Raw genomic sequence first — 17507 nt, 5'->3', positions numbered from 1 at the left:
ACCTTTTTTTGTACAATAAAACGAAGAGAGAAGCCAGCTGCATGATGAAGAAAGTAACAGTGAAGGAGATATTTTTTTCTAAGTGAGCAGGCAGCCAGAAGAAACAGCTTGAAAAGTCAGAAAAATATTTCTTTTGAAAGAAAGAAAGTTAGATGAATATTAGGAATCAACAAAAGAAGCACAAAAAAATTTGCTGCAATAAAAAAAATAGATTGCATATACGGCAACCAGCAAGGGTGCAGACAAATATTTACCAACGCTTGTGGTGGTTAGTAATAAATCCCTACTACTAGGTTGATGTTCATCTTTTATGTATTTATGCAGGAATTGACGGCCTAAATTTAGTACTTAAGCGTTGTCACCAACACCCCCGCTCTTAGCCTTTTCTCATCCTCGAGTGAAGGAGAAAGGACTAAGGTAGAACATCACTTTCAAAGGTATAAAGCGGGAATAAGAGATATTCCAATCCATATTTTGCACTGTGAACTTTGGAGTGTCTATCATACTATCTTGAGTAGTTGAGACATGGAATGGTTTTTAATCAAATCACTTCTAATCTTCACGTCTAGTAGCTTGGGACAATAAGTTTTCAAAACAAACCTTGCTTAGCTCCTCATTTATTCTCTCAGATCGTTCAATGTGTATATATCCTTACCAAGGCATTTGACTTGCCTTTTCTTCATACTACTTCTAGTGATGGCTTTATGTGGAGCTCAATGTAGGGTATGAATGTTAAGGCATACTTGTATCACATATTCTGCAAAGTCATACAGTCAGATCAAGATGTGCACGTGTATGAATTATGGTGGATGAAATAGAAACTCCTTTCTTTTGTATGATCTCTGTAAATTCTTTTGAGAGCATGGCTATCTTTTTTATTTTTTTTCTTGGACCTCCATGTGTCCATATTTTTTCTCGATAGCCCATGTCTCTTTCTTTTTAACAATAACTGGAGAGACTAACACATATTGTAGAGTATTTATTTTGTGGAATGGCTAGATGGTACAATGCTAACTTCTCATAGAAACATAGCAAGGGGTATATGGAAATATAATTTGATGTTACCCATTACCAAATGCTTATTTGGAAATATAATTAAAGACATAATTCACTGAATACAATACCAGGATCTTAGAATATCATAATATATCTACATGTATGGCGTCACAATATCTCCATCAGACATGCTACTTATTTATCTTCTAGTATCTAACCCATGAAATAAGGATGTATGGAATGTATCCTCTTGTGGATACTTGGTTATATATATATATACACACATCTCCAGCAGACATTTGATTATATTTATATACATCTCCAGCAGACATCCAATTCTTTCTATATATATATATATATATATATGAACAATATGTGTAGTTAAATACTTAGCCACTTGTGGATACTTATTCGATGTCTGGGTTTGATATTTGTTATATATATATACATCTTCAGCAGACATCCAATTCTTTCTATATTGTTGTGGGGTTCCTTGTGGATAGAATTCGATATCTGTTTGTACGATATAATATAGTTGTACATCTCTAGCAGATATAGTACACATATCTGTGTCAACTTTACGATTATGGCATGCCCCTACTGATTCGAGCCTATATAAGCCCAACCATCCCACCCAAAAAACTCACACCAGGAGCACACATCACCTGTACCTCCAACACAAGCTATATATTCATGGCGAAACTACTCCTAGGTTTGCTCCTTGTCCTTGCTGTTGCGGGGACAATGTCGGCCGGGGACTGCGACGGGGACCGGGAGGACATGATCCGGGAGTGCAAGAAGTACGAGATGTTCCCGGCGGAGCCCAAGATCCCGCCGTCAGCAGCGTGCTGCGCTGTGTGGCAGAAGGCGGACATCCCGTGCCTCTGCAAAAAGGTCACCAAAGAGGTAGAGAAGGTGTGGTGCATGGAGAAGGTCCTCTACGTCTCCAACTACTGCAAGAGGCCCTTCAAGCCTGGGTACAAGTGCGGGAGTAAGTGAAACACTACTCTGCACATATACACATATATATATATAACTATATATGCTTTTTATGAAGTATATGTAAGATTAATTTTGTATGGTTTTGCAGGTTTTACGGTTCCTCCCCTTGGCCAATAAATGGATCTAGTGATAAAGCATATATGTTGCATGTGAGACTGTTGAGAATAATGTATTGTATACTTCATATGTAAAAAAACTGGGAATAATATGAATATGTGTTGGAAGAAAATGGTTTGTAGTAATAATTTTAATATAAATTAAAAACATTGATTTTTCTCCTTTTTCACCTCAAAAGAACAATCGTTTTGGGTATGTGACAATCTTCTCCGCCTATTAGTATCTCAAAGAAAATATGAAAAGATTATACTACCTTTGTTCCAAATTATGAATCGTTCTATTTTTCTTATTAAATATATAGTTTTTACTATGCACATAGATATATAGATATATATTAGCTAAAGATTTCGTACCAGCCGGCCGTATATTAGTGGTCTACATGGCCGCTTCCATCTGACCAGTTCTCAACCCACGCACCCAAACCGATCATCATTGTGCTGGCAGCTGCTGGGTCCACAACCACGTGACTGCACCCAACCTTATCTTCTCTATGCGGTTGCCGTTCATTTTTCTCCCCCTCCTCTCTCTCCTCCATCCCTCCTCTTCCTGGTCCTTTCGCACCTCTCTCTCTCTCCCGTCCCTCCTATTGGCATCTACCAGCATATGGGCTTCTACGACATTTTATTTATGTCACTGAAAGTGGTATTTTCGTCATCTTTCATAATCTGTGACGCTTGCGTGACGAAAATCGGTTCGTCGCCTATACCATGTCATAAAAGGTCTTCTGCGACGAAAATGTATTTTTTTTGTCATAAATCTTATGACGATTATTCTATCATCACTAATTTGTGATGCTCATTTTTTGTCACAATCAATACCAAGAAACGTCACAAAATTGTGTGCTTGAATGACTTACATATGCCATGTAGGATAGAAAACGTCATAAAATTTTATCATCTTATGACATGGCGATGACTAGAATCTGATATGGCAATCCAAATATGACAATTTGATTCGTCATAAAATATGACCCAACAAGACCCATTTGTACTCAACTTTCAAGGCCCAACAAGACCCAACAGAATCAGTCAGTTATCCAAATATTATACAGCCATTCAGCTATTTTGTCGAGAAAACAAATCAATCCACACAACCTTGCTATTTTGTCGGGAAAACATATCAATCCACACAGCCATAGATCATTTGTGCTAGGAAATGTAACTTCCATGAGATGTACACCGGTGATGCTGCACTCAGCCACATATTTACTACCTTAATTACCTATGCAGTTTAAGACCATAAATCATAAATTGGACCTATCATTTGTTCTCTAACAATGGAGCATCTTCCAGTTCGCCGTTTATCAGGTACAAGGGTTTTTTTCATTCAGTTCCAGACCTCGCTCAGTTCCCTGTACATAAAAACAACTTAAACTGATCAGCAACATGTCATGGAAAAGGGTTCACCACTTAAGAATGTTTCTAAAAGAATGCATCTAACAATCACCCCTGTTGTTAAAGCTTTCTAATTACTTGCTCAAATGTTGATGCAACAGGTTAGAGACAATTTAATTGGACAAACAAATGTTTAAATTCAATGCAAATGATCAAGTTGGCCCCTAAATTCAGACAATGACAAATCACAGACTTATTCAAGCTGGCTCCTATATTTAACATCTTATTGCTGGAAACACAACATACACAGGAAATAATGACAAATTGCCTGTATGACAAAGAATAAGTTTAAAAGGTTGTGGCAGTGTTGCAAAATAATTTAGATGTACCCAAGGAAGGTTAACAACCAGGTACCTGGTGGCTTGTTTCTCGCTGCTGGTGGAAGAGATATGGAGGTGGTCTTTGATGCTCAAGGGAGGACATTCACTTCTTCTTGAGGGAGGTCAATCTTTTTAAAGAGTGCATCATACTGACATTTTCTACAACAAAAATATGCTCTGTCAAATAGTGAAGCAGATATATACATCAGCAGCAAAATGCAGATCTGTACTGAAAGTGTAATCAAGCGAGCATTCAGCTGTAGGCATCTACTTGAAAAAAATATGGAGCAACACAAAGTACTCACCGCTCTGTTCAGTCTAGCACTAGTAGTACACTAGTGATATACAAGCCTTCAGGTTTGGTTGAATGTACACGCAAATGATCAGAAATGTTTTGTTGAAAATTTAGTCCTAGGCGGTGACGCTCGCAGGTGCCGGGTGTGTTCAGGTATTTCATGAATCGTGGATAAATCCATAAGCGCACCGAATACAGCCGCAACATTTTACCCAGAAGTATAGCCAGGTTGTTGAACTAATCTTGATTGGATCTTTTATTGCATAAACAGGGGTAAGATAAATGGTATGATAAGGTAGTGTGACACACAAGTCTCAAGATAGCTCATACTAAACTTAGGAAGAAAGGAAGAAGTTAATAGCTCGGGTTTTATGTACATTAGATAATTATACAGTTCATATACTACTATAATACCGGGAGAAAGGAAGAAGTCAGTAGCTGTCTCCCGGTATTATAGTAGTATGTTAAGTCAGCTAGAGCTTAGGCTAGGTTAGGGGTCCTGGTGCTTCTATCCAAAACTGAGGTTATGTTAGGACATGGTTAGGGCTGCAGGTGCCAGGAAAATGGGATAACAGGGAGAAGGTCCCGTACCGGAGTACATCCAGTTGTGTTACCTCTTTGCATAAACTCCTACACCGAACCCGAACGTCAGGGAGTGTACTAATCGCAACACAACTGTTACGACAGATGGACAGGGTTGTCACCACCTGCCGTCTACCCCAGTCACACCATGGAGCACAGTTATATCCGAAGGATTCCGCATACTCGAGTACCACGCTCATGTATGAAGTCACTACCCTAGCATCCCTAGGTCTCCCACCCTTCAGATGGACAAGTAAAACGCTAGAGCAAGCCCGAAGGCACAACGAACCTCTATCTGTACCCGAATCATCTAGCCTAACTAAATTTGTAGCACAACTCATGAACGGACTAAGCAAGGATTGATAAACTATCAAGATAGTACAACAACCATGGCACAACTCTATATTATGAATAGAAAACTGACAAGTCAAATACAAAGCCATACCAGGAGCCGAGGATTGCTCAACGACCCCGAGAACGACTTGCTTCGCTAAAGAGAAACTAGTCTATCTCCACTACTTAAGCAAGAGAGCAAGAGAGAGCCTCCTTGGAGAAGTGGAATGAAATGGGGTGTGTGTGTGTTGAGGGGGGGGTGGAGGAGAGGCCTATTTATACTAGTGGAGGTCCGTTCCCGCCATCTGCACGTATGGAAGGTGATTAGGTGTCTTGGCAGCTACTCCTCCCCGAGATGCACCTGGACGGGAGACAGGCCAGGTTTGGCCGACCCCACCTGGCAGTCGTTCGTCCTTATCCTCTTTTGGCAGGCTGACAGGTGGGTCCTAAACTCTTTCATTGTATGCATATTGCGTGGAGCGCCCATTTGCTCTGACAGATGGGGCCTGCTTGTAAGTGTGTGACGTCGGATGTGATATTTTGCATACTTGTGTGGCATGTGCTGCGTGTTTTCATCTTATTCTGCTGTTGCTCATCTGAGATGGCTAAACTCCAAAATAACTGTGAACTAGGTTAGTGGTACAAATATGCGACTAAGATGTATAGTTTTTCTTTATTATTGAGTCTAGTTGACGGTCGAATTTGGCACTTAAGGATCGTCAACAACGATCAGATGGACAAGACGTCTCAACCGTTGCCATCGAACCGAGTCCAGCGGTAGATGGAGAAGACGTCCCAACCGTCGCCATCGAACCGAGTCCAGCGGCTTCACGATTACAACAATTCGCAAAGCCACTTGGGGGCCTCTGATGGGGGCAGGGACCCGGGGTCCCCAATGGACCCACCTCAATAGCGCCGGCCTAGAGTTCCGTTGGGCTCTCCCGAGCGAGCCCACAAAGGACGCAAACAGGAACCACCGAATGGGGCCCGACCCGCTGAGTCTACGACCCTCTTGAGAGAGCCACATGGCGGCCTCCCGACCATGGAGTAGCCAGACTCACTCAGTACCGAGCGGCCTAGGCCGTGCGCACGAAGAGCGCCACTTAGGAAGACGGGCGGGCTGGTCAAGCCAACCCCAGTTCCACCGTACACACCGCCCACTCCTGCCGCATGCCACGCTTGCATGCCCAACAGGACCCGCTGACAGGGTCATAGTGTAGAATGTGCTACCTACCTGTCCTCATGGATGGGAGATGGGAGAGGGTGTCAACCAGGGCCATCCCGCACGCCGTCATCATGACCATCCTGACACCACTCCATTACGCCTAGGATTGTGACGGGGCGAGGCCACATGATCGTGACAGGACACCCCCCAACGGGTGTGCCATCCTCGAGTCAGAGACCGTGCAAGGAATGACGTGTGGAGCCATTACGGACGACCAGTCGGGGAGACGACTGCCGAGCCCGATTGATCATGAGGACCATCCCGATTGATCGGGATGGGACGACAGCACAATGACCCATCACCCAAGAAATCCAACCGAACGCAACTTCTCCACGCCCGACCACTGGCATGGGACCCGCCCACTGACAAAGACGAAGGACCCCCTACTTGACCAAAACTCCACGATAGAAATATGTAACTAGGGGGCCAACTTGGGATATAAAAGGGGAGAGCCCCCCCTCCTCCGCGCGTAGGAAAAGATAGAACAATTGACAACTCCAAAGCTTGTAAGCTCCCCTCCATTTTTGAGTACCTGGGCTTGAACAATAGAACTAGAGAAACCCCCCCAACCACCATACTGGACGTAGGGCATTTTCAAGCTCGAACCGGTCTAAATCCTTGAGTCATTGAGTGCTAGACCATTCGATCCAACGCACGAGAAACACGCAGTCGAATAGTTTATTTGTTGGCCATTTCCGAAACCGACAACCAGTGTCATTACTCCCGCGATGAAGGTTATTGGCTTTGGAGAAATGATAATTATCTTAGGAAATGTACATTTGGATCCAGGTTTGAGTATAGATACTAAATATCGTTTCCCTTTTAGATTTTTAGATAGCAAATATAATTGTTATTCTATCACACAATAAATAAGATTTTTTAGTAGTAGTTCGATGCAATTTAATTATTTTTAAATAATTTAACTTTTAACATGTGTACCGAAAAACAAACGTGTTTTCTGCGAGTGAGCAGTACATGCAACCACAGACATGGGATTCCGCTGGTTCAGTCCTTGCCTATGCAAAGTGATGATGGCGCTTGGCGCCTCTTCTGACCCACCAACGTGGGCTTTGTTTAGATCCAAAATTCAAAATTCTAAAAGAATGTTATGGTATCTGCATGGAGAATTGAATCTAAATAAAATAAAAAATTAATTGCACAGTTTGCTTATAAATTATGAGATGAATATAATAAACCTAATTAGCCCGTGATTAGACACTAAATTGCTACAGTAAAGCTACGGTAAATATATGCTAATGACGGATTAATTAGGCTCATTAGATTCGTCTCGTAATTTACAGACGAGTTCTATAATTAGTTTTGTAATTAGTCTATGTTTAATACATTAAATGTGAAAAGATTCACTTTTAAAAAATTAGATGTGATGCTTAGCTGGTCTTTTAAGATGATCAGTCACACTGGGACTGAGACACGGCCCAGACCCCCATGGGGGGCAACAATGGGGAATCTTGGACAATGGACGAAAGCCCGATCCAGCAATATCCCGTGAGTGATGAAGGGCAATGCCGCTTGTAAAGCTTTTTCGTCGAGTGCGCGATCATGACAGAACTCGAGAAAGAAACCTTGGCTAACTCCGTGCCAGCAGCCGCGGTAAGACAGGGGGCAATTGTTTTTCGGAATGACCGGGCATAAAGAGCACGTAGGCAGTGAATCGGGTTGAAAGTGAAAGTCGCCAAAAAGTGGTGGAATGCTCTTGAAACCGATTCACTTGAGTGGGACAGAGGAGAGTGGAATTTCGTGTGTGTGTAGGGGTGAAATTCGTAGATCTGCAGCTAAACGAGGCCTACATGACAGTCCTGGCTTCGTCAGTGCATCTGACCCCATTGCCAGACGCCACCAAGGCTGACACCTTCCTGGTCTGGCATGATCGCGCAACACCCGGTCCCACCCAAACGCACTACAAGTTTGTTGTTTATCTAAGGTCAGTTGACTTACTTGATACCGCGTTGTTTTATTTACAGCAAACGAAAATATAATTTAGTACTCCATGTACTTTTTTTATAGAATTACTAGGAGATTGACACAAGGATGTGGAAAACAAACTGGTATTAAAAAAATGAATGGCTCTTTTTTCAGATAAAAAACACATGAAACAACACTTTGTAAAACAATGCAATGGCAGAATGTCGCCAAATCAAGGATCTTTTCGGAAGTATTCATGAGTTTCAGAAGATGCGTGTGTTTTCTTTTCTCACATTTCAAAATTATAAGTTCTAATTTATAATTTATAGTAAAAGACATGTGTATATCACTATATGTGATTTATAATCTCTAGCGGAGTTAGCGGCATTAGTTTCAGAAAGTGTGTGTTTTCTTTTCTCACGTTCCAAACAAACGAACCACGGCTCCATGAACCGTGCCATGCAAAGAGATGCGTCCTGAAACAGGAAACGAACTTTTCTTGGTTGGTTACTCCCTGAGCCGACACTCCCAGCAAAAGCTGACACCGTACCTGCTCTGCTCGTCCCCATATACGTCTGCGCGGCGCAACGCAACCTCCCTCCAGGGCCCACTAGATCAGAGCGGCAGCTGCAGACGAAGCTTGTTCCGATTTGCCAAGTCCAGTTCGACAGCTGGTCCTCCCGTCCCATCTACGGCAGTGCCCAACGCAACGCTAGCACTCCACACCGCGCCGCCGCGGCACTTCGATCTCCATGGCCGGGGAGCACCCCCTGGCGCTGTCTCTGGCCGGCGGCAGAACCAAGGGGTCGCCAGCAGCGACGACGACGGTGGCTTCGGCGCCGCCGAAGCAGCGGCAGGTGCCGGTGGAGATCGAGCGCGCGCGCCGCCGGCAGATGTCCAGGCTCTACGCCGAGCTGGGCTCACTGCTCCCCGACCTGCCCCCTCGGGTCCGTCCATGTCCGCGTGATTCTTTCGCGCCGATTCCTCTATTTATTTTCGCCCTCCTCCCCGTCCGTTAAGTTCTTGGCCATGGTCTCCTCACGGGCGCCACGCCGCTGCGCGTGGCCCAGCGACGGCGTGCAGGCGCCCAAGGCGAGGATACTGGAGGAGGCGATCGCGTACGTCGGGACGCTGCGGAGCACGGTCGCGAAGCTCGAAGCGCACGGCGGCGTGGCCGAGGGGGCAGGGCGGCGGACCGCGGCCGACGGGGGCGGCGCCGTCGCTGCCGATGAGGTGCTGGCGGTTGAGAAGGCGTCGTGCTTCGCCGCCAGGCTACCGGCGGCGCGGCGACCGGGCGCGGCGACCGGGCGCGCTGACGCGCGTGCTGGAGGTGTTCCGCCGGCATGGGGTGCCCGTTCTGGCGGCCACGGTGACCAGCAACGCCGGGGAGGCCGCGGTCACGGTCACCACGGGGGCAGTGGCGCCGAGCGCCGTGTGTTGGAACCGGCCCTTATACACTCAGATTCTTCACTCTCTCACGCACAGACGGAGGAGGAAGACGATGAACAGCGCACACACACGACAATGGCGACGAACGCCCCGGCCGCACGGACGGCCTGTATGTTGGCTTCTATTCCATCTCAAGGACTCGGCACACACAAACACATCGAGTACAAGCCATCTTCTAGCCGGCAGCTCCTAGCAACTAGCTCCTGCGATCAATCCAAGGCACACGCACGATCTCCTGGCGACCCGCTCCTCCGACGGACGTGGAGCCATTCGCCTTGCCGCACGACCCGGGCGCCTTCCGCTTTGAACGCGAGCCATGCCGTCCATGCTCCATTCGGCCACGCCTACGTACAAACCCGAACGGATCGAGCAACCAACGCACACAACGCACGCGCTAATCAACTAACGAACTACGCATGGACTAGCACAAACTAATCTACATGCAAGCATGCAACACATGCATGCGCCTACCACAGGCACACCCTGAACAAATCACGTCCTAGCCTATGCAATCTAACTAGTCAAGATTAGTGCTAACACCGTGGAGGGGATCAAGGCAGATATCAGCAGAAGCATTGCGTGATAGGCTAATTTCCCAATTCTATTTACACAGGTCTTTTCTCTTAGTATCACGGATCGATGGATGCATGTTCATCATATATACCTATATATCTCGATCTGAACAGACTGCATCTTTCAAAGAAAAGTTTTGAGAAAGAAAGCCTCCTCAAGTGCAATTTTGCGAGAATACAAGACGGGAAAAAGAACCGTATCAATACTCGTACTTTAGATGTATGCTGATCTTGTTCCTATCGATCGCTGGATCGGTTGTCTTAAATTCATCTGTTTTACTGAACGTAGCTCTGTTGCTGAGTTTGGTAGCATATCCTACCCTTCAGCAATCACCTTGAGTTCACACTCTTCTTTAGATAATGGAAGTAGGTTCTGGTATCGACCTCTTGGAACGAAGAGAAATCAGTCAAACGCTAGTGCTACAAGACTAGCACATGAAAATGTACGAACCTATAGCAATCCAATTCTAAAGATAAAAGGCCATCCATAAGACGCCAAGAATGCCAGTCCAGATCGACATCTCAGCAGTGCAACATGTCAAATATATTTCCATGTATGTAAAGATTAAGATTGTGCAAACTTAAAAATGTGACTTGAATTATATGAGATACTGTATAGTCATAGCAAGGGCACAATTAGCAAATGATCTTGCAGTAGTAAACGTTCTCAAATGAATAATGTATAAATCACAAAGTTTTATATCTTACCACTAAAACTTTTATATGGAACTACCCTACATTCTACATCCGAAGTTATTTTTGAAAACAAATCAAAACTTGTAGATTTTGAAACTAGAGAATCTATAATAATTTTTTGGACTATTAAATGACTTTAAATAAAAAAGTTGTCAACTACAAAATTGTAGATCTTGTCAACCGCTACAATTTTGGTATAAATGTTGCCTTCATCCAATATCGTATGAAAAAGTTATGAATTTCTTTGCGTACGAACAGTTATAGGGACGGGCGTGTCATGCCATCACTCGCCCCTAAAGATCATTTGTACGGGTGGTGACGCTATCATCCGCCTCTAAATTTGCATTTTAGGGGCAGATGACGCCATCATTCACCCCTAGAAATAGCGATTATTTTTAGGGGTGGGTGATCAAGGGTTGAGTGGTGGCGTCACCAGCCCCAAAAAATAGTGGCTATTTATAGGGACGGGTGACGCCATCATCCAAACCTGTAAAAATTTGTATCTTCTATCCTCGCCTTTACCATCAAACCCCAAGTCTGGCGATCTCTCTTCCTACAAATCTACTACCTCGAGGCATCCCTCAGAGGCACACCAGATGAGGTGATCATTGAGATCATCAGGTGAGACTCAAGGACCTCTTCATCAAAATCAATCCACTCCACAGGATGGATCACTTTGCCGAGTTCGTGATAGGATCTTTGTGCAAACAACTACATCGATGTTCGGCCGACTCAACTCCAACTCGCACTGTGGCGACGATCTCGACTACTCGGTTCAACTCTAGCTCACATCACGGTGACGATCTCGACTACTCGGCTCGATGTAACTCAGCTCACGCTGCGATGTCGACATGCTGCCGCTGACCTCGACTACTCATCTCAACCAGAAAATAGTCGGGGATGGGCTTTAAACTCTCGGAGATCAGTTCTTGTGATCAATATGATAACTAGTCAGAATCAATTCCGACTAGTCGGCTTTATTGATAAATCAGCCATGAATCAGGCTACGACATTTATACCTTGTCTAACTTGTTCGCCACAAGATTGTCCAATGTGATGACTACTTATCTGTGTGTAACGAACATGGCACCATTTATGCCATTTCGAGTGATTTTGGTGATCGAATGACAACGCAATCAATGGGACTAATGGTATTATTAAGTGAACATTTCTAGATCCCAGGGATGAAGTAAAAAGGCCATGCAAAGCAAAACACGAAGAAAGAACTCAAAGAAACGCTGAATTAGACGATTTCTGCTGAAATCAGTAGCACCGGAAGATCGGTTCATCCGATGATTGTCGGATGATCCGACGGCCTGGCTATTGGCACAAGTCTGTGCGCCTCTGGAGATCATGTGAAGATCAAGTGAAGCACCGGTTGAACCGATGGATTCAAGACAGGCATCGGTGCATTCAACGTACCATGTTCCAGAGACGATGTCAAGCGCGCAGGAGCCAAGTCTTTAGCACCGGTTGAACCGGCGAGGCATCGGAGCATAGCATCGGTGCATTGATGTCAGCAGAAGAGGGAGGCCCAACGGCTAGTCCAGTTGCTGTGTGTGATCGGTTGAACCGACGCCCTAAGCATCGGTCTAACCGATGGTCCCTGGTCGCTGCAACTGTGTCAGTGAAGCCAACGGCTACTTCAGTTGCTTAGAGTGACCGGATTAACCGACGCCATCCCTGGCAGAAGCATCGGTTCATCCGATGGTACGCAGATTTCTGCTGACCATTGGAGCAACGGTTCCACGACTTGGAGGCCTATATATATGGCATCCCCCGGCTATTTGAAGTTTGCTGGAGTTGCTAGAAGTCACACACACACCCAAGATCATCTCCAAGCCATACAAGAGCCCATTGATCATATCCTTAGCCTTTAGCACTAGCCTTGTAAAGTGTGAGTGCTAGATTAGCTCTTAGTGAGTAAGATTGCAAGGCCTCGAGCCTTTGTGCTGTGGTTCTTTAGTGAACCAAAAGAAGAGCTTTGTGCGCCGGCCCCTTGGAGCTGTGAAGCTCGCTGGCAACGTCATCTACCCTCCGACTTGGTGTGGAGCGACGACGACACTTTGTGCGGGGGACGTGGAGACCCCCATCCTTTGTGGAGAAGCTCCTTAGTGGAACCCAGGGCCAAGGTGACCGTGATTGTGTTCACGGAAGTGACTTGGTGGCCGAGTAGCAATACTCTTAGTGAGTGCTACAACAACGTGGATGTAGGTGTGCCTTTGTGGCTAACCGAACCACAGGATAAACACCCGCATCAAGAGTTTGCTATCTCCTATCCCGCTCATTAAGCTTCCGCATTTCATACTAACATTTGTATTCCTTTACATTCATAGAGTAGTTTCTTGATAGGAAAGGCTATAGGTTGCTAAACTCTTTTGGGATAGGGGTTTCACACTAGAACAACCATAGTTGCACATCTAGATAGCTTTTTTTAGTTTAAGTTTTATGCAAACTAATTGGAGCCATAGGTCTAAGTTTTTTTGGAGTGCCTAATTCACCCCCTCCCCCTCTTAGCCTAGAGCACCCGATCCTAACAAGTGGTATCAGAGCCGGGACTCACTCCTCTCACAAAGGAAGCCAATTCTATTGGCAATTTGTGTTTACCGGCTCACTTGATCGGTTAGGCTTCACCGCCTAGTGAGTTAGCTCTTTTAGGGGAAGGGATACATTCTCTAGGACCTCCTCCACGTTTCGATGGCACGGGCTTCCAACGGTGAAAGATCTTGATGCAATCACACCTCCAAGCAAAGGGCCTAAATGTTTGGAGAGTAACGAGTGAAGGAACTAAGAGCAATAGTCAACAAGAGAAGCAATATGATGCTATAGCCAAGTGTGCTATTTTAAACTCTCTTGGTAAAAATGTGTTCAACTGTGTGTTTACTTTCGAAAATGCTAATGTTTTATGAAAAACTATTAGTGAGAACCATGAAGGCACAAAAGATGTTGCAAATGAAAAATATCATGTTCTCATTGATAAACTTAATAGCTTCAAGCAACTTGATCATGAAAATGCCGAAGCTATGTACTCACGGTTGAATATTCTTGTGAATGAGATTAATTCTTTAGATGTGAAGAAAATTGAAGATTTGGAACTCATTCGCAAGATCCTTCACTCACTTCGAAGGCCGGACTATGATTTGATGACCACAATTCTATATGAGAAAGATATCAACACAATGACACCAAATCAAGTTGTCAACAAGGTGATCGCCCATGAGCTACGTCATGATATCAAACCAAGAGCACCACCTTCTTCACCAACACATAGTTCACTTGCATGCAAGCAAGTCAAAAAGTTGAAGAAGATGGCCATCAAAGGTAGCTCAAGTGAAGAGGAAGAAGAGGAGGCATGCCAAAGCTCCTCAAGTGATGATCAAGAGCCAATGAACCCCTACCTTTATGAGCAAGTAAAGAAGATGAACAAATGCTTGAAGGAAATCAACTCCATGGGGTATGTGGTCTCCCTCAAAGATGGGCCTCACCATCAACTTATGAAGGTGGAGAAGAAGTTCAAAAAGAACAAGCAAAAGAAGGAGAAGAAGTCCAAGCATGAATCATTTGCCATATTTGGAGAATGGGTTAGCGGTGGTGAAGAATCAAGTTCAAGTGATGAATCAAATAAGAAATTCACCACCCGCATGGGATCATCATCCAACACTTGCTTTATGGCCAAAGGTATGGATAGCGATGTAAGTGATGATGACTCTGACTCTCCTTCAATTGATGAACTTCTTGACCTTGTTCATGAGCACCAAAAAGTCATTAAGAAACAATCAAAAGAAATTAAAAACCTTAGTGCTCTCGAAGATCTAAATGCTTCTCTTGCTACAAATTTTGAAGATTCAATGTGTAAATTCAAATTGCTTAGCAAGGAACATGAAGAGCTCAAATTAAAATTTGAGAGCATTAATGATACTAATGACTCTTTGGAAATGAAGCAAACTACCCTTGTGCAATTCCTATCTCTAGGGTAGATGCTTCAACCTCTTGCATTGATTTAATTGATGATTCCTGCTCTAACCCTGGCAATGAGAAATGCAATGAGAATGTTGTTGTAGAATCATGTCATGATCTCATTGCCAAGGAGAATGATGAGCTCAAGCAAGAAGGGGAAAGGCTCATGAAGGACTCGTATAGATTGAAAGGCAAAGGCATAGAGAGCAATGTCCAACCTTCTCAAGATAACCGTGAAACCATAGTGAAGAAGCTTGAGAAGGGATCCACCGTGACTTGCTCAAAGTGCCACAAAGAAGGCCATAAGTCCAACAAGTGTCCTCAACCAAGGGAGAAGCTTTCGGATGAGAAGAACAAGTAGAAGCTAACAATCAAGAGTTCTCTCATCTACACCAAGCCCAACCGGAGAAACAAGAGCAATAGCACCACCTATGTGATCAAGAAGAAAACAAACGGCAAGGTGGTTGCTCACAAGTTTGGGAAGCAAGAAAGGAGTTGGAACCGTCCCATTTGGGTGCCCAAGGATGTCATCATCAATATGAAGGGGCCTCAAATGGTGTGGGTTCCAAAGGAGACTTGAAGCCCAAGAATGACTATGGGGGATTTGGAGGCTTAGTTTTCAAGTTGAAGTGAAGGTTCAAATCAAAACAAGCTAAGCTCACAACTTGGACATTTGTTGCCCAAGTCCCCCATAAGGTAATGGTAGCTAAATTTCAATTCAAGCATCATATAGCTCCATTGCTCTTGCTAGGTTGTTTGCATTGCATCACCTAGTGTTATATATGGTGGGTTGCTTGTGTCATGACTCTAACCCATGAGCAACCTACATGGTTTGATAAGTGTGTAGAAAGCTACACAAGATTACCCTTCATGGTATATGGACTTCATGAGGTATGTATTTCATATGTGTACCATGAGCACAAGCTATAGGGTAAACTTCCTATTTGTGTCAAAATCAATGTGCATACATTTGCTTAGGTGATTCAAACACTAAATGCACACATTTAGGGGGAGTTCACTTTATGGTTTGTGATTTTGAGACTAATGTGTTTGCTAGTTTATCTTTTGTAGTCTCATGTGGAGTTAACACTCTAAGAGAATGTTATTCACGATCAATGTGAACAAACAACTCTATAAGAGTGATTATATAAATTGTGCTTTCATGCATATTGAGCCATACTCTATTGAACTTAAATGCTCATATCTAAGTTCATAGGCTACGTGCTCATACATTTGCTTAACATTGGTGTACCAAGTGCTCTTCTTTCAAAGACTTTCAACTGGTTTTCAACTTCAATTGGTACCATATGCAAGTCACCTTCAAATTGGTACATGCAAGGTAAACAAATTAATCCCCCGGAGGTATGCAAGGTTCTAAACTCATTCAATTGGTATAATTGTCAATTCCTTATAATTTTTAGAGCTACCTCCATGCATAATATGATCTAAGCTCTCTAGTTATAACATCTAGTTGTGCACTTGTTTTTCACATTATCTTTTTGTGCACATACTTATGGAGAGCTTAGCTCATGTCATGCTAGTTTCGTGATTTTGTGATCCACCATAGTGAAATTTTTTCAATTGATATCTTCATTGATATCATACAATTGGATCATGAGTCATGGCACTAACTCCCTAGGGTACTAATCTTCTTTTGAGCTATATTGTTTTGCAAGACTTTTTTTTAGGAGCAAGACCTTTTAGGTGATTTGATTCCAAAGGGGGAGAAATGTGGATCAAAGCAAGGTATTTTCTCAAGAAGAAGAAGCATATCCCAAAGGGGGAGAAATACCTAAGTGAATCAAGTCATGAGGAAGAAGTAGCAAGATAAGGGGAGGGACAAAGGGGGAAATCATGGTTTTAGGGGGAGGTCAAGCCATCATTGGATGATGGTAAGCATCCAAGCAAGTGTAAGTGGTTTCAATTGGTTAAATTTGTCAATTTTTGCAAATATTATGCTTGCTTTGATTGTGTTGTCATCAATCACCAAAAAGGGGGAGATTGTAACGAACATGGCACCATTTATGCCATTTCGAGTGATTTTGGTGATCGAATGACAACGCAATCAATGGGACTAATAGTATTGTTAAGTGAACATTTCTAGATCCCAGGGATGAAGTAAAAAGGCCATGCAAAGCAAAACACGAAGAAAGAACTCAAAGAAACGCTGAATTGGACGAGTTCTACTGAAATCAGTAGCACCGGAAGAACCGATGCGCCTGTCGGTTCATCCGATGGTTGTCGGATGATCCGACGGCCTGGCTATTGGCACAAGTCTGTGCACCTCTGGAGATCATGTGAAGATCAAGTGAAGCACCGGTTGAACCGACAGATTCAAGATAGGCATCGGTGCATTCAACATACCATGTTCCAGAGACGATGTCAAGCGCGCAGGAGCCAAGTCTTCAGCACCGATTGAACCGGCGAGGCATCGGAGCATAGCATCGGTGCATTGACGTCAGCAGAAGAGGGAGGCCCAACGGCTAGTCCAGTTGCTGTGTGTGATCGGTTGAACCGACGCCCTAAGCATCGATCTAACCGATGGTCCCTGGTCGCTGCAACTGTGTCAGTGAAGCCAACGGCTACTTCAGTTACTTAGAGTGACCGGATGAATCGACGCCATCCCTGACAGAAGCATCGGTTCAT

At 44.1% G+C, this 17507-nt stretch overlaps 1 protein-coding gene and 1 pseudogene across 1 annotated transcript; both read left to right on the top strand.

Annotated features, from left to right (window-relative positions):
- Positions 1–1558: 1558 nt before the first annotated feature.
- LOC120710615 lies at positions 1559–2276 on the top strand. The gene is made up of 2 exons (XM_039996249.1): positions 1559–1987; positions 2087–2276. Exons 1-2 carry the CDS (start codon positions 1588–1590, stop codon positions 2113–2115), a joined length of 429 nt encoding a protein of 142 aa, XP_039852183.1. The 5' UTR covers positions 1559–1587; the 3' UTR covers positions 2116–2276.
- Positions 2277–8939: 6663 nt separating this feature from the next.
- On the top strand, positions 8940–10263 carry LOC120709828 (annotated as a pseudogene).
- Positions 10264–17507: the final 7244 nt, after the last annotated feature.

This window comes from Panicum virgatum, chromosome 5K, assembly GCF_016808335.1.
Source record: "Panicum virgatum strain AP13 chromosome 5K, P.virgatum_v5, whole genome shotgun sequence".
Taxonomy (NCBI): Eukaryota; Viridiplantae; Streptophyta; class Magnoliopsida; order Poales; family Poaceae; genus Panicum; species Panicum virgatum.
This window is presented reverse-complemented; position numbering and strand designations above follow the sequence as displayed.